General features: G+C 42.9%; 1 protein-coding gene across 5 annotated transcripts in view; it reads right to left on the reverse strand.

The window, feature by feature from the left end:
• The window catches only part of CARM1 (coactivator associated arginine methyltransferase 1), a 212,864-nt gene that overhangs the window by 61,085 nt on the left and 133,062 nt on the right, over positions 1-18,717 (reverse strand). For all 5 annotated transcript variants that reach the window (XM_085600664.1, XM_085600660.1, XM_085600662.1 and 2 more), the window contains exon 11: positions 1,602-1,739. In XM_085600664.1, the coding sequence (XP_085456790.1) occupies positions 1,602-1,739 (138 nt within the window). The remainder of the gene's footprint in view (positions 1-1,601; positions 1,740-18,717) is intronic.

An 18,717-nucleotide genomic window follows, 5' to 3' on the forward strand; every position in this document is an offset into this window, starting at 1 on the left:
GCCAATGCTTGTTATAAATTGGAGTGTATCTTCTTTTTAGGTCTCGCCTGACCCAGCGCATGCGCTGGTCTGGCGAGACTTATTGAGAGGGCTTCAAAAAGTGCTACCAGGTTAGCCTAGAGCTACAGTGCATGTGCACGGGCGAGCGCGCCGCGATTACTTTCACGGCCGCTTTGATGTTTGATCGCGATCACTTTCACTTTCGCGGACGCACGGCCGCTTGGCATAGCCAATAGGTCTCGCTTTTGGGATCTTATAAGTATTTAGTTATGCATCTGTTGCATGGCTAAACACTTATAAGGTCCCAAAGGCGAGACCTATTGGCTATGCCAATGCTTGTTGAGTAGTGCTGTCATTTATTAATCATTGTGTGTATTTGCAAATATCTTGCACGACTCTGTGTTAAGCCTTAGGCTGCTCAACAACTCTACCCCCTAACAGAGCACTCTGGGATTGCATAGCAAGCCCTGTCCACAAGTACGGGAACCCCTAGACTCTTTACATGGTATATCAGATTATTGATATATCACGTATAGAGCCAGCTTCCTACAAGTATGAATGATGAGTGGCCTGAACTGAATTTAGAAACTCAGCCTTACTATTAAAATGATTTTTTAAATATTTGTTTGTGAAGTAAGTAACATTTAATCATTGGTGTATCTGTTTACTGAATGCTTGTTTATTCTTTTTTGTGAATTGTTTAACAGTACAAATCATCGAAAATGCTTAGGCCCGGGTCTCCGGCTTCCAGAAAAGACTCTAGGTGTCTGGATTCCAATAATGATTAAGTGTGGGTCCCCGGGTTCCAGTAATGATTATGTGGGGGGTCCTCGGAAGTCAAAAGGTTAAGAATCGCTGCCCTAGATAACCCAACATTAATTGATTTTGGAGGTAAATAGAACATTTTTATTTCACAGAGAGTTTTTACTTTCTTCGCAAGTCAAAATGAATGTTCCCGAGGTACCAAACTTTCAAGATCCCAAAAATGTAGAAGGCAAGAAAATAAAAATAGACCATCTGCTTAAATATATAACATAGGAAGAAGATACCAGAGTGCACATCTACAGAAAGGGAGAGGCCCCATGGGAGGACTGGTCATGCTTTTGTAAAGGACAGCAGCAGGGTTCTGAGTTGCACTTAAAACAGTGTGTGAACTATGGAAAAGCAAATGAAAAGCACACATACATTTCTGAAAGGTCACAACACTTAAAGCATGAGGAAAATGGATAATTTATGCCCCTACTGGCTAACTGGTAAAACTGATTCATTGTTGAAATAGCCAGATAGTAATTTATTCATTGTCCAAATAGCCATATAATCTACACAGAAAATTCAGCAAGCTATCTTAATGAAACTTTAGCTCACGTAAGACTTGTCACATAACAGAGTAAGTTACAATAAAGTACAACAACCCTTACAGAGGAGAGCAGCATGGGACTTTGATTTTTATAGAACAGCATATATCAGAACATGAGAGGTAGATCATGTTATGTCTCCAAGGACATAAAGAAGCAATGCAAGTCTCCTCCCGCCCCGCCACCCCACAGTCCACCACCTCCAGTCATTTCCTTTTCATCACAGAAGGCTACACTGTCGCTCACCTTTTGTTGGCTATAAGGAGGACAGTCCCTGAGAGTGTGTCCCCCGCCTTCGTAAAAAGAGGCGACTGGAGCAGGCACCGCACCTGGTACCAGTGAGTCAGAGGTTCTGTCGGTGCTGTAGAGAGCCAGACTGTCATTCTAGGCAAAAGAAAGGTAGATGGGTCAGAGATGAATGTACGAGAAACAGCAGAGAGAATAGGCAAGGTCGTCCGAAAAAGAACTTCCTTACCCAAACATTAGAACATTAAATCAGGCAGCATTGATCACTATATAGGAGTTACGAAGCAGATATATGGACATCATGGGAGGGAATAGAATCAGCAGCACAAAAAGGAGTTACAAGTGAACACCGCACACCAGGTTTTGGATCAGCAGAACTCTTGCAAAATACTGCTATTTTACTATAATCGGAAGTGGAGATTCTATTTCTAAGGTCTATTTCTACTAATCAGAGATAATTGTAGGACTGGACAACTCTCAGCGAAGCAACGACTGACAAATGTGCTCCACTCAGGCAAGGTAAACACAAAGCACACAGACTTCACAGGGATTGAGACAATATAGACACGCCATCCCCGCACTGCCATCACCATATTCTGCCTTTTCAATAGAGCAATCTAGAATTTACATTTGGCACTAGACAATGCGTTTAGCTGAAAACTCCATATTAAATACTCCCCAAACGAAAAACAAAGCAGCATATCCATCGTCATTGTGTATTCCACCATCCCAACCCCATTAACCCCTACGCGAGAATTTTTATCTCCTCCAGATCCTCCTTTGCTGTGCCAGGGGGTATATCAAAACATGCCAACTCTGAATAAGCTACAGGTGCCAGCTCTTACTCGGCCTAGGTGATCAATGACAGGACACTGGTAACCAACAGAACAAAATAGTGTAGGAAGCGGACTATTTATGTAGTGCACCCAAGGGGTAGTAAATAGTCCCCATTTGGTTTACAGGTGCTTTCTTTAAAAATCCCAAATGCTCTCTTTGTGCTAGTGTGGTCGAGCAGTTTTAGCTTATCAAAGCTTTCAGGAAACCACCTCAGTAAAACTACCTCAGTTTCACAATCAAAAAGATAGGGGGCATCTTAGCGCCATGATATCCCCCTGGGAAAGATTGCTGCACTCTACAAATTCCGTAAATAACTAAATAAAGGGGAGTGTTCGGCATATGTTGCACCTTCAGTCAATAAATGAGACATTCAATAAGGAAATCCAAGATCAATTTAAAAAAACCAATAAATGTTAAAATTAATTTAGACACCAAGATCTTGCAGCTCAAGTAAGTACTTTGAGTCAGTGATGTTCTGAAACACAGAAAATACGGCTGTCAGATTTGAGGCATGAGCATCAAACGTGGTAATGTTATTGATTGGAAGCATAATGCAAAGGGATACTTTGCATCCAGTTACAAGGTTGTTCTTCTGGTCTTAAGGCAAGTAGGGGTCAAGGTCCTTAGAACCACCAGCAGTTTCGGTTTACCAGCCCTGGTGTGTCCTTGTGCAGAGGTGCTGGTCGCAAGGGTAGCCTTGAGCACCAACATTGAATTCAATTGGAAAACCAGTAACAATAATAAGGCAGCAAGTGGGCAATGGGGGACCAGTCCGGCAGAACATAACGGGGGACTATACTCTTGAGAGTCTCTGGAACAAGAGTGCACCGACTGTAGGCTCGGACTCAGTCTGTGAGGCTCATGTGCAGAGGTGTTTTGTCCGGCGGGTCACTTGCTTTGGAGGCTCTCTCTTTTTTAAGTCGACCTGGAGATGGGGACAAAACAGGACAACAGGGCCACTCTCAACGATGGCATCTCTGATGTGGGCGTTCCACGTCAGTAGGTCTGTCTTGGCAGTGTTGATGTCTGGGTTGGACATTGAACAAGCCTTGGCTTCTGCAAGGGCTCCGGTACCCCGGGTATTGGTGCTGAAGGGCTCTTGGAGGGTATAAAGTCTCGAAATTCGTTGGAGATGGGGCTGGCATCAGGGACCTTTAAGAACCTTCTCCTGGGCTGCTGCGATGGTGGTCAGCAGATCAGGCAATCGGAGTTTAAGGTCTGTGCATGCAGGCAATAGGCTCCTCCACTTCAAGGGAGATGCTGGCTGGTTAGCGAAGTGCTAGCATCCTCCAAGGTTCTGGGAGGATGCACACCTGCAGGACAAATCAGGTCTTTGCAATTGTCGGAAGAGGAGCAGGCAGGGTTTGGCGCCAAAGTCCTCAGCTAGTCTACAGCTCTTGCGTCTTCGGCTCTTTGTCCTCCTCCTTTCATGCAACGAATCTTAAGTTCCTGCTGTTAGGGGGGCACTACATTTAGGAGCGTTAAGGGGTGTAGCTAATGAGCTACTCACCCATGGGGTCACTACACCCCCTATATTGACCACCTCCTCTGGGGAGTGGATATAAAACCTGTCCCAGAGTTTCTAATTCCACCATAAACAATATAGTGAAACCTCCCTTTCATGGAGTACATCATGTAGCCCACCTTAAGTGTATGACTAGCCTGGTGGTACAACACGCCTACTTGCATAGATAATTTCCAGCCTGTCCTGGTGCCAAATGAGCCTCAGGGCAGGGGGTGGCATCTCCGAAGTCTGGTGGAAGCCGGGGTAGCATATCAAGCTCCTGGCCTTGACATGCTAAATCACTAGCCATCCTGCTGGAGGAGAAGTAACACCTTACTCCAGAGAAGGCATTGTTTCTGGCCTCAGAGAGCGTGGGCTCTCACTTGCTGGGGGTCAGAAATGTGCCTGTGGAGGCAGGCTGGTCGATACCAGTCAGCCAGCACACTAGATAGTGGTAGGTTTTTCAGGGGGCGCCTCTAAGGTGCCCTCTGGGTGCATGCCATAATAAATCTTGTACTGGCAACAGTACAGATTTATTAAGACAAAGTGATACCAAACACCATAGGTTTCAGTAAAGCCATCATGTAGCTGGGGATCACGCAATAACCAGTGATCAGTACATATACTTAAGATGACTTCCCTGTTCACTTGTACCATCTAGTAATTGAACTAAAGAGCACATGGGTATATCTGCTCATCCAGATATGCCTGCATATGTAATATAATGTACCCTCCCTTAGGGCTACAAGGCCTGCTATAGAGGTGACTTACATATATTACATGAAATTGGGTTACAATTAGACCATTGTACTTTTTTTAGTGAAACAGCACAGGGGCCTGGTTAGCAGGGACCCAGTGCACATCAGTTGAAAAATATCAGTACCAATGGCAAAAAACGGCAGTGACCATGATAAAAAGGAGCACCTTCCTACAAATAGTATAGAAATATATATATATATATATATATATATATATATATATATATATATATATATATATATATATATATATAACACTGAAGTGTCATTTGTGCAAAAGCAATCACACAACAGATTGCTCACTCTTTAGCTGTTGATTTGCTTGTACAAAATCCTGCATGTACCACCTAGGAGCTATTGCCCAACACGTTTAACAAGATAGGTTGCAAGCATAATATATATAGCGGAACATGCAGGTATCATTGTGACAGTGTAAACAATCTTTAAGTCCATTCAGTATGGTGGGCAAAATGGAGGAACTCCAGTTTGTGGATTATTGCAAATGGATATTAAGCGTGGTCCATTCTAGTCTAGGAAAGTGCACAGACATGTTCGCTGGCACAGTAGAGATCAGTTTGAAGGTGGGGACAGTAAGGGAAGGAGCGAGACAACTATTGATAAGGTTTGGGAAGATGTGTGTTTTAACAACCTTACATTCAACAACGGTGCCTAAACCATCAATATAAAGCTCCATTCCTTAAAGCCAGGAGAATGCCAAAACTGTACTGAAGAGAAATGTACCCCTCAATGGGTTCAGTAATGTGAGGAAAATAAGTGGATAAAAGGGTTTGACATTAAAAGAGTTCAACAATGGGACAGCCTGAGAATACAGGTGAAACACTATCACCTCAGATCTGTGTCAGCTGTCTGATCATACCAAGAAGAAAAATCTGGTACCAACAGACACACCACCCTCTTTTCCCACTATTATGAGGTTGTGTGACAGGCACCATTCTATATCGGTGATTGCTGCCAATTTGAGACACAGGTCTGTTTAGATTACCCTCACTTCTAGAACTCAGTCCAATCATGTTCCCACCATTGGGAATGTAGAGCCAGTGAGCCACACTGCCTCAATGAGTTACTCAGCCACATCATTTATAACAAAAAGTTTTTATTAAAAAAAAAATACTTGTCAATGTGGACCGGCTTTGCACAGAAATGCCTAGGTGGCAAGGGGAAGTTAGAAGCAGGGAGATAGCACTGAAGTACTTAACTAAAGACTGCTGATGCTTGATATGTTTGAACGTTTTCTTTAGGATTCAGCATACAAAGGATAAAATTAAATCGTGCTTTTAAAAAGATACTGTGGTTCGAGTACAATAATTCAGTACAAGGAAAGCCTATCTTTACTGGACTGCCGCAGACAGTGTAAGAATATTGTAGAGATGACATGCATGACACGTGATGTTAAATCCTGGTTTTATTGAAGAGCAATCATCCACAATCCCACCAACTCCTCTTGACTCAACTGCCAGTTCTCCCACTCTAGAATCCTCTGTGTGCCTCTAGCAACTGGAATTCCAAACACCACACTTTCTCCTTCTTACAAAAAACAAATTTAACAAATATAACGGAACAAAACAAATCGTACAGTATAACTACATTGCTGACTACAACATAATAAAATGGATCATAGACAATTATAGTAAAATGTTGCCCTACTATGAAGTCCTTCAGCTTCCTGGGAAGAAAAATTACTCTTCGGAGTGAGTGGTGATTGATTTTGGAATTAACTTCGAGGGTTCCTTCACAGAACCTTCCTCGAGAAACCTGTTCCCAGAAGTTATACTTGGTACACCGCCACTCGCATTCACATTGGTAGTTTCCCCCCAATACAGTCACTTGGCACACTAACAACATTACCATCAACTGCTGTATTCCCACCAACTGGAACAACCAACGCTCTGGTTGTGCCTGGGAAAGGATTTTCCACCTCCCATATCCAGTTTTTCAGGTTAGCACTACGAATCTTCCTCGTTTGATACCAAGATATTATGTTGTTGCTTCTAGACAATCGTCCAAAATGTCACATTTTACCATCACCAAGTACTCACTTGTAAGTGTTTGGTGAATCTATTACACACCTTCTTTGTTTTTATACCCACTTTCACTTGCACCCAGTCTTCTTTTCCTACGGTAAGCTCCGTCACACCATGCTTTGTCATATTATTTCTTATAAATTCTCTGTGCTTCCTTCAAGTTAGTTTAACAGGAGGAGACATTTTACTCAAATTCTACAGTCATACATGTATTGTCCTTTAATGGCTCTCTTCCGTTTAGTATCATGAAAGGACTGTATCCTGTAAGAGTAATTCAGTAAGCCTACATAAGTTTGTAAAGTTTTTTTTCATAATCTTCCCCCGAATTTATGGCAGCATGAACACTCCCCGTAATCACCCTGTTAAAGCGCTCCACAATACTATTTGCTTCAGCGTGACATAATGAGGGGTGTGTAGGTTTAAAGCCATTCCTAACAAGGAATTCTTTCAATCTTACTGCTGTAAACTGCCGACCGTTGTCACTCAAAAGCGACTTGGGAATGTCCTTTTAGGAAAACTCTCTCAAAAAAAGGAGACAACCATTGCAGAATCAACCTTAGTGTGAATATCAATTTCAGGCCATTTAGAGTACAAGTTCACTAGGACCATTATATAGTTCAATATCCCCTTGGAATCTAGAAAGGGACCAAGAATATCTATGGCCAGCATCTCTCAAGAGATTGTCCAGGCACTTCGAGACCAAACAGAGGCTTAAGCACAGACTGAGCTTTACCTAAATTAACATATTTTTGGGAAGATCTTATATATTTCTCAATAGTTGATCTATCCCAGGCCACCAATACAAGGATTTCGCCCTTCTTTTAGATTCTACGATTCCCATGTGTCCTTCATGTGTGATACACAATCTTTTGTCTAAGATTGCTAGGAGGAGCTACCTGGGCCACCCATCAATAACATTTCTTCACTTCACACAAGACAATGCCACATTTGCAGCCAGATGCAAAGTCTTCCTCCACAATAGCACTATAATCTTCACAACCGACCACTTCACAGTATTCCTCAGACTTGCTTGATGTAACTTCCTTTGAGGGTAATGGTGACCTACTCAAGTAATCTGCCACAATATTTTTGTTTCCCCGTAAACACTCATCAATATAGTCCAGACGTCTCAAGAACATTCTGGCTTTACAGGGATCGCCTGAATGCTGTCCACTGGAGTCAAAACTTTAATCAGTGGCCTGTGATCTTTGTGGAACGTGAATTTTGAATCCCACAGGTTCTGTAAAAATGTCTCCATGGCCCCTACACAAGCCAACATCTTCCTCGCTATCACCAAATATTTCTCTTCTGTAGGCGATAAAGAACGAAAGGCAAAAGACAGTGCATTCCAATCGATTCTCTGAAATTTGTGACAGAACCGCTCCTAGCCACCATCACTAGCATCAGTGGTCAGTATACTGAGGGCAGTAGGATCAAAACCTAAGAGAACTGCTGTGCAAATATCCTTTTTAATGCTTTCAAACTGCTTCTGCAAATTCTCATCTCACATGAATTCCTTGTGACATTTCAATGAGTGCCTTAATTAATGCATTTTCTCAGCAAAGTTCTTAACAATCTTGAAGTAAAACTCTGCTAGAACTATGAAAGATCTTACTTAGTCCTTGCAAGTGGGTGCTAGAGCATCGCTTTTTGACTTGATAATTTCATTCTTGGGAGAAACTCCAGCCTCACTAACATTAGGTCTTAGATATGAAACAGACGTCCCGGCAAACCTAAATTTCTTCCATTCAGAAGTCAACCCCTCATTAGCCAACTACTTCAAAACTGTTGTCAACCTACCATCATTCTCTGATTTCTCTCTTCTAAATAACAGCTTCCGCTCTCACATTTAAAGGTGCATTTCTAGCTTTGTGACTGACAATTTTGGCATCCCCTTTAAATATTATTTTATGTGAAAATCCCCCTTTCCCCCACAATACACTAGGAAATTCTTTCTGCATGTGCTCCATGCCTGTTCAGAAATCTTCTAATAAAGGCCCTTGTTCCTTACTGTTGTGATTTAAGATTATACCCAATACAATACAAATTTTGTATTTTAGCGTTAAATATAAAAGTTTGGCTGCTTCATCAGTAGAAGTTCCAGTATTAGCCATTTGAGACATTAGGAGCATTACTGAGTTCATATGCCCGATTCTATTTGTGCATTTATTTTGTGTATCCATCAAACATTTATTCTTGCTGAGTATCCAGATATGCATGAGCTATTTCTACGTGCTTTGAAATGATTACATGTTTTTATGATTTCACTGCTTTAACATGTGTTTCAATCATAGTTGTGCTTTTAGTTAAGAAATGCAGTTCTTCAATCATAGTTGTGCTTTCGGGTAAGTAGTTTCGATTTTCAATTACAGATGTGCTTTCAGTTGTAGTGATTATAGTCAAAGGTCATGGGGTGGAATGTAGTGCTAGAGGCACTATTGTGGTCTGACACCCTGTGATGACCTTTGACTACCATTATTTTAACTGACTTTAGTGTGTTATTTTATCCTAGCCTGAATGTACGACGGTCCTGCATATGCCTTGCTTCTCTTACAAGTTTCTTTCTTGTAATTTTGCAGTCTTTCAGTGGGAGCTGTCAAGGAGTAGGACAGCCTTGCCAAGAACAGAGTTGTGGAATGTACTTTTTGGTCTCGAAGTGCAGTGTTGTGGGCAGTGATGCACACGTGCTCGGTGTTGTACATTGAGAGATTAAGTATGTGAATCTATAAGCAGTTGTGCACAATTGTGCATTGTGCTGTACATTGATGAGAATTATGAACTTCTTACCATTGGCTTAAACATGGCCTCATGTCATCCTTTTTTCTGCCGTGCACAGCAGAGCTTGCAAGTTGTTTGGGCTATTCATTTTGTACCCGGAAGGCTTTGTGAGCTTCGTCAAGATAAAGGCTGGAACATGCGAGATTCGGAGAAAGGGACGGGGGGAAGGAATTCGATTAATTTGAGAGATCCAAGATGTTCGCACAGCAGAGCAGTGGAGAAAACACTTGTCCTTGTTGACTCCATTTGCATTCTAGGGGAAACTTCATTCTTTGCTTAGGGAAACGCCTGGTGAAGGATGCCTTAGGCATAAAAAAATGAATTACACAGGTGTGCGTTTGTTTGTAAATGTACTTGAGGACAAAGTGTCGCTGACGGCTCCTAGTTAGTGGTGGTGCCATCTGTACTTATTTTTCAGCTGGGAATTATTTTTCGTTGTGACACCTTAATCCACAGAAAGTGGGAGAACAGCAAACAAGAGCGGTCCCAAAAGTGAAAGAGGACCGCGTTGCAGCCGATCTCTTTTCTTTATGGGGCCAAGCGTTAAAAACACATGGCCCCATAAAGATAAGTGCTTTGCGACAGATGCAAAGCAGGCAAGCCAGTCCGGGTGGGCTGGGACAGAAAGCCAAAAGGGAGGCAACCCAAACACCTAATTTCCAATGGCAGGCCACCGTTTGTTAAACGGTGTGCCGGCCAATTGGAATGAGGGGCGGGGCTTAAAGCTCTCTAATGAAAATCCTCTCCTACAAAATCTCACGTGGAGGCGGAGCAGGGCTCTGCCCTGCAACGCACGCGAGACCTAAAAAGGGTAATTTTTCATCGTGAAAATGTGGTGTGCTCACGTTGCGTTTTGAGCCATTTCCTGTCGTGGGCACTATGCCTACCCACACAAGTGAGGTATAATTTTTATCGGGAGACTTAGGGTAATTCAGATTTGTAAAGCAATTGTTATTACCTATTGACTTTCGATGCATTTCTGTCTTCCAAATGAAAGACAATGTGTAAAAAAGAAGTCATTTTGAAAAATGACCGATAATTCTCATGCTAGTACGAGTATTCCCAATTTGGGAAATGTGCAAATATCTACTGTTTCTAAACTCTATAGTTTGTTCCCATTTCAGAAATACATAAGTGTCTTTCATACCGATTTTTCCACGTATACATTTTCACAGAATAATTGCTATATACCCGGTACATAATAAAAAACCATTGCAAGTCGCTGCTCAGTTTTTGGCTCTGGGTTCGTCGGGTTCTCGGTGAACCTACAAGTCCTATACACCCCACAACCAGTAAGGTCCAGCGGATGTAACGGTATATTGCTTTCAAAGAGCTGTCATAATTAGAAGAAGTTACAGGTGAAAATGTTGACACAAAAGGCTGTTTTTTTCAACTAATTTTCAATTTTTCCTGTATTTAAGTGATAGTTTCTATAAAGAAACCTTGAAGGATCTACACAAATGACCCCTTGCTGAATACAGAATTTTGTCTACTTTTCAAAAATATATAGCTTTCCAGGATCCATTATTGCTTTCATACCCATGTCTACCATTAACTGGAAGGAGGTTGAAAGCACACAAAAATAGCAAAAATAGGCTATGTCCCAGAAAAATGACAAAACTGTAAAAAAAAAACAAATTGGTTTTCTCACAAAAGTCTGTCATTCCCTAAAAGCTGGGAAAATGTTGATTTCAGCCCCACAAACCTTTTTTTGATACCATCTACAGGGAAAAACCCAGATGCTTTCATTTGCAGCACTTTCACATTTCCCGCCCCCCCCCCAAAAAAAGAAAAATTGCTGTGTTTTGGCTAATTTCTGGGTCCCCTCAAGGGGAATCCAAAAACCCTGGGTACCTTTAGAATCCCCAGGATGTTGGAAGAAAAGGACGCAAATTTGATGTGGATACCTTATGTGGTCAAAATGTTACAAGGGCCTAAGCGCAAACTACCCCAAATAGGCAAAAAAAGGCTTAGCACGGGGAGGGGCGGGGGGACTAGCAGCGAGGGGGTTAACTGCATTTTACTTAAAAAGCCCATTCATTCGAATGTACTATACCTGCAATGTGTTGCAAACTGCTTACTTAAACTGTAACCAAAGTCAGTACAAGTTATACTGCAATTTTGAACTGTGCTCATACAAGTAATTTACTACTGCAAAGTATTCATATGCTTGGTTCTAGAACTAAAACAGTATTTTTTTTTATACAAAACAATTGGCCTACAGTTCAGTTCTGGAGTGTGTGAATTCATTTGCTGACTGAGTGTGTCCATCAAATGCTTAACACTGTCCTCTGATACTGCCTTACTGCTCGACCAAGCTACCACTTTTACTGCTCGACAAAGCTACCACTTTGGAGTAAGGTTCTATCTAACTTTAACCTCTGCCAAACCTATGGAGGCTCTTGGACTCTATACACACTGTACCTCACTTAGGTGCAGTACATATAGAGCCAGTTTCTGACACCATTAGAAAGGATTTCTTTTGCAGGTATTTGTTCAGCTTCCTTAGATCCAGGATTGGTCTCCATTCTCCCGTTTGTTTCTTGACTAAAAAGAAACAGGAGTAAAAACCTTTTCCCACCGGAGAACAAGGCACACACTATAGCTCCTTTCTGGAGCATACTCCTTGCCTCTTCCTTGAGAAGATCTAGATGTGGTGGATGCTTCTTTAAAGGTGAATGAGGCGGAAGGAGGTTTACAAATTCTAGGGTATGTCCAAATTTGATTATGTCCAAAACCCACTTGTCCAAGGTCAGTTTTTCCCATTGGGTGAAATGACGAGAAATATTCTGCATTTTGGGGTTGAAGCGTGGCCGAACTGTTGCAGGTGCTGGGGAGACGTCACTGCTTCCTACCGTTATCTCTGCCCTGTTAGGGCTGTTTCCTCCTGATCTGTTGTCTGTAAGCGGAAGCAGGAGGGAGCTCTGTAAGATTGTTGTTGCTGCTGAAAACCATATCTGCCCTGGTAATTTTGAAGTTAGTACTTTGGGTAACCTCCACGAAAAGAATAAGACCCTCTACCATGGGTACCTCGAAAAGGAGCCCTCCTGTACTGAAGCATAACCAGGGCTTTGGCCATGTCGCTGTCCTTTTTAATCTCTTGTAGGGTATCATCGATGTGCTTGCCGAAGAGCGCATTCCCATCAAATAGCATAGAGGATTTTGCTCTGTACCTCCTGGCGACGGAGTACTGCTGCTCCAGCCAGTTATCGGAAACCTAGGGAGGCTGAATACATGGAAATGCTGATCGTCTCCGATGCCGCTCTTTCCCCTTCGAGGAGAATTTTCTCGCCTCCTGCTTCTTATCTGGCAATAACTCGAGGTATGGAGCAATATCGGACCACATTTGGTGGTCATATCTCCCTAGGATTGCCAAAAAGTTAGCGGCACGAACGGAAGCACTTGCCATGGTGGTGAATCTCTTTCCTATATTATCCAGCCTCCAACCATCCTTGTCAGGAGGTGCAGTAATCGGTATCTATGGATTTCTTGATCTGTGCTGAGCAGCCTGAGAGATGACAGAATCAGGCCTAGGATGACCAGACAGGCATGCAGGGGCATCATCTGGGGCCTTATACTTTATCAATCCTGGGAAGAATTGCAGGCACGGAAAAAGGGTTCCTCATAATCTTAACGCCTTCTTCCCAAATATGGTGGATTATGGCAATGGCGCGGACCAATTTTCTGCTCTGATCTTTAAAATCAGAGAAAGCAGTAGGACTGCTTAACAGGCATAGGGAGGTGAAAAAGTGTCGCTGCCCTCTCCATAATGGCATAAAAACCTCCAATGTCCTCTGGAGGGGAATAAATTGCCTTCGGAACTGATGATGACGGTGTAGGAATTAAATAATCCTCCCATTCATCAATGGTCGTTGGTGATTTAGGGAGTTCACCCTCTTCGGCGACTACATCCTCATCATCTTGCACTCCTTGGTCTTGTGGTGCAGGTAAAATATCCTGAGCTCCAGCAGCCGGAACAGATGAACTTGAAGTATGTAAGACAGGTAGAGGAGAAGGCTGTCTTTGAACGGGATCCACTGCACTTGGAAAACCAGAATGGTAGTCCTGCAGCATAGCTGTCAAGTCCTGTATCAAAGTCACGGGCACCTGAACCATAGGTTCCTGACGAGGCAATAACATTTTACGCCTTTGCACAGTTTGATAAGGCTCATAATATTCCTCTTCATCATCATCCTCCTTTTTGTATTCCACATGAAGCTGAGAGGGGCTGCATGCAGGGCTGAATAGCCCATCATCTTCTGATTCCTCCAAAAAATGGCTAGGAGGCAAGGGAGAAATGTATGAAGGGTTGTGGTAGTACCCGCTCATTGACGGGAGCGTCGACGATAATTTAGATGATAAAATAAGAATTACTTGTAAAGAAGTGGGCCTTTTCCGCAGGACCATGGACGGGGACAGAGATAGCTTAAGCTGCCATCGTCGATGAAAGACCCATCGCCGACGATAATGTCGACGTTGAAGTAGTGGTCGACGACAACGGAGGAAGCGTCAACGAGAGTGGGACCGTCGTCGACAGTGGGAGCGTAGACTAGAGAGGCAGTCGACGAGAAGGACGCCGACGTAGGAGAAACTGTAACCGTCGGTGGCATCGTCGACGGTGTCGTCAGAGACGAGCTGATCTTCGTCGACTAAGGTACAGTTCTTACCAGTTGTTCCGTTGACGGAGATAGCGTTGACTAACTCTGAGGTGGCTTCGACGGTGTCTTTTTCGATGACGAGAAAGATCTGAGACTGAGTCCTAGGCTGTTTCAATGCCTTTTTAAGTGGCATTTTTGAATTTTCCACAGATTTTCCTTCAGAAGAGGAAGAAAGCTTCTCTTTTTTAGAGGCAGAGTGGCTAGCCTCATGATGACTTTTTTGATGTCCTGCCAGCTCTTTTAGGTGGATTTTCAGATCTATCCCTCATCTTAGACGCTGGGAGGCTATCACGGTCATCATCTTCAGACACCACCTCAGATCTCACTTTCAATTACTCCAGCCAGATCAGTAACCTGCCTTCTCTGTCCTTTAAGGTCTTTGAAGAAAAGGTTCTACACATTCTACAGTCCTTGACCTTATGAGCAGGATAAAGACAATAAATAAACTCCTAGTGGGGATCTTCAAAATGTAACCTTTTTCCCCACAGGAACCACAAGGCAAGAATAATCCTTTCTTTGAAGAATCAGAGATTCCGTACTCAAAATTCAGCAAAATTTGAAAAAAACTGAGCAGAGCTCAGGGAGACTTCGTCACATGACATGTGGTAGAAAATCTGAGGGACTTGGTTCTTTTTACAAAAGGACAAGGATAGGCTAGTGACTTTACTGTCCATTATATCCTATTGAATGATATTTTATTACTGTTATGTATATATTTTATTTGTACCGTGAGACTCCCACCTAGACTGCGGGATGATTCAAGCATGTGAATCTAAGAAAGATACTCCAATACTGGTAAAGGCTACTTTCCAAGAGAAGTACTGAGTTGGCAGGAATGTAGTGGCTCAAGTGGAGGCCACATGAGCCTTGTTAGTACAATGTTAAGATTCCATACTGGTGCCGTTGGAAGTGCTGGGGGAAGTACTTTTGAGTCCCATCACCAATGGTTTAATGACTGGTATTTTGAATAAAGATTCATGTTGTCTGTTTTGTAGATAAACTGCGATGGCAGCAAGGTGTAGACATTTAGAAATGCAGTCTAAACCTGAGGTTTGAAGATGTAACAGTTAACAAATAACTGTTTGTATCTGAGCATCTAAAGGGTTTACGTTTTTTACGTTGGCAGTATAAAACAAATCTTTTCCATATCCCAGCATAGCATTTTCTATTAGTAGGCTTACGAGCTTCTTCAAGAATTTCCATACATTGTTGTGGTACGTTTAAATCGCCAAATTCTGTAACTTCATGAGCCAGATATCAAGGTTCATTTCCTAGGGATTGGAATGCCTGATTACGCCATGGTTCTGTGTGAGAAGGTCCGGGTTGTGAAGAAGTTTCTCGTAGGGAACTTGTGTAAGTTCCAGTAGTGTGGTGAACCATGGTTGAATTGCCCAAGTTGGAGCTATGAGAACCAAAGTTGAGGGAGGTCTGCCTTAGTTTTCACACCACAAATGGAAGTAGTGGGAGAGGCGGAAAAGCCTATGTAGATATCCCTGACCAGTTTATCCACAGAGCTTTGCCCTTGGATAGTGGGTGTGGGAAACAGGATGCAAGGTTTGGACATTGTGTTTTCTGGTGTTGTGAACAAGTCTATTGTATGTATGGTAAGAGGACTCGGGAATGGAGTTCCCATTCGTGGACTTGTTGCTGCAACCTGCAACTTGATTGCTTTTGCCTAGTACATGTTCTGCCAGGAGATGAATGTTGTGATTAATTGCTATAAGCCATATGGTTGGTGCTAGGCGCAACAATTGTAGAGATTGAGGCCCCCCCCCCCCCACCCCCCGTTTTTTGTTGATAGTACATGGTTGTCATATTGCTCGTCCGGATTAGGCCAGCCTTGTTCCTGAGGTGAGGTAGGAATGCTTTTAATGACTGGTGAACTGCTTGACGCTCCATGTGATTTATATGGAGATTGTTGTCTGGAATCCCATACATCCTGAATTGTTAGATTTTGAAAGTTAGCTCCTCATCCTTTCAGTGAGGCATCCACTGTGAGAATGACTTGGAGAACTGTGTCTAAAAACAGCTGCCTCTTGGACAGGTTTTGTGAGTTCCACAATTGCAGAGTGATGTCCGCGGCTGTCTACCAACACTAGATCGTGTCGTTGACCCAGTGACTGCATCGAGAGAGACATTCTTGCAGCAGTCTCATATGTAAGTGGGCATGAGAAAATATTGCGATGCATTATCCCATCATGCCTAAGAGGTAGCGTGATGGCCAGTTTAAAACTGCTGGATTATGGTTACAATGTTGTGTAGTTTGAATTTGGGTACGCTATCCCTCGGTGCGCATTTAGTATGGCTCCTAAACATGGCTGTGTTTGGGATGGATTTAGATGAGATTTTTGCTGATTGAGGGTAAACCCTAGTTGATGTAGTAGGGTTGTGTTTTGTGTATGCTGACTGCAAGCGTGAGAGCATTTTTGCCTTTATGAGCCAATCGTCTAGATATAGAAATACATGAATGTTCCGTCTGTGTAGATGTGCTGCATCGCTGCTAAACACTGAATAACTGTGGGGCGGTTGTGATTGAAGAGAAGAACTTTGAATTGATAGTGCTTTCCCTGGAAAAGAAACCCTAGGTATTTGTGGTGTGAGGAATAGATGGGTATTTGAAAGTAGGCATCTTTTAGGTCTAATCCCACTATAAAATTGCCTTTGTGCAGCAATGGTATAACTTCCTGAAGAGTGACCATAAGGAAATGTTCGGATAGGATGTAGTGATTTAGAGGTCTAAGCTCTAGAATGGGTAGAAGAGAGCCATCCTTTTTGGGAATGAGAAAATACATAGAAAATACTCCTGTTCCTTTATGTTTAAGTTGGACTGGCTCATTGGCTCCTTTGAGTAAGAACTGAAATCTCCTATTAGGCAGAGCTTGATGTTCTATGGATAGTTTGTGTTTTCGAGGAGGAATATTTGGAAAAGTGGTAACGTGCTCCAGACAGAGACCATGTAGGATAATGTTTAACACCGATCGATCTGTTGAGCTGGATTTCCATGCTGCATAACATTTTTGAAGACATCCGCCTACAGGTGTTAAATGTTTGGGGGGGAATGGCAAGCAAGTCATTGCTTGGTGTTTGCATTTGTGGTACGGGTTGAATTTCCACGACCACAGTCTTTGTAATTGTTCCTTCTAAATGAGCCTCTGTAGTAGGTTTTAGAGGTGTATGACTGTGCTTGTAGGAACATCCTGAAGTGTCAGATCTGGCACCTTGTCTGAAGGTTGGGCAACGAAGAGACCCACGATAGGTGGGTGATTGTAGAGCCCCCATAGATTATTTTTTTTTTTTAAAGGGCAGTATCTACTTGTGGGCTAAAGAGGCGTTCTTTGTCAAATGGGAGATTGAGTATTGCTTGCTGTACTTCAGGTTTAAAACCTGAGACAAAGCCTAGCATGTCTACGGAGAAGGCTAGTATTTATGCCTCTTGCTGCAGTGCCAGTAAAATCTAGCGCACACTTGATGGAATGGTTAGTAATTAACTTCCCTTCATTAACAATTTCATACCCCCTTTTTTTGTATTCCTCTGGGAGGTGTCGGAGGAGTTGCTCCATTTCATCCCAGTGTGCCCTGTCGTAGCGTGCCGAAAGCGCATTGCTGTTTGCAATCCATCAGTGATTAGTGGATTGGGCTGCAACCAGTTACCCGGAGGCATCAATACGTTTTGACTCCTTATCTGGGGGAGGTGCATCCCCAGTTATTTGTTAGTTTGCCCCAGTGGTTAATTTGTAAAAAAAATAAAAGTACTGGGGCTCTTGTCAGGAGGCAGCTTTGCACCAGCCCATTCCTCCTGTTAGTGCCGGCTAAAACAGAACCAACTACTAACCATGAAAGTGGGGAGACAGTGTTTATCAATCACTTAATCTCCCCAAGCTTACCATAAATGAACGAGTCCTTAACTGTTGCTCGTGAAAAGCGCTGGTGTTGATTAAGTGCCGGAGCTGAGCACCAGGAAACCACTGGCTCAAAATAGTAACCAGCAGCTCAAATTAAGCACTGGTTTGCCCATTTTCTAGAGTTGGCTACTACCAAGGTGTCTGGTGTTAATTGCCCTTTAAAAAAATAATATATATATATATATATATATATATCTCTGAACGAGAGGGCGTGTCGTGAGGCCAGCGACAGCTTGCTGGCAAAACCTTTAATCAAATGCTCTCTCCCCAGTAGATAGAAAGCACGACAGCTCCGGAGTGCAGAAAACGTCTTTATTGATTTTCCTGCACACGGTGACACAGGTCCATGAAACGCTTTTGGCAGACGCGTTTCAGCCTTGATTGGCTTTCTTCAGTGCCGGTTCCATGGGCTCCTCAATGTCCTTGAGGGTCAAACAAGGAGGTTATAATGGCCACTCCCAGTCAGGTGATTACTTGCCCCTCCTCCAACTCAAGGGTGTGTCAAACATCTTGCATGTATCCTGCCAGGCACACAGCATGCTGGTAGTTGGAGTCCTCTAGGGTTGCCTATTAAGTAATTAAGGCAAACCCAACACCAAGTGATGTCCCAATGAATATTGGATATCGGGCCCCACTC

Source organism: Triturus cristatus, chromosome 4_2 (assembly GCF_964204655.1).
Source record: "Triturus cristatus chromosome 4_2, aTriCri1.1, whole genome shotgun sequence".
Taxonomy (NCBI): Eukaryota; Metazoa; Chordata; class Amphibia; order Caudata; family Salamandridae; genus Triturus; species Triturus cristatus.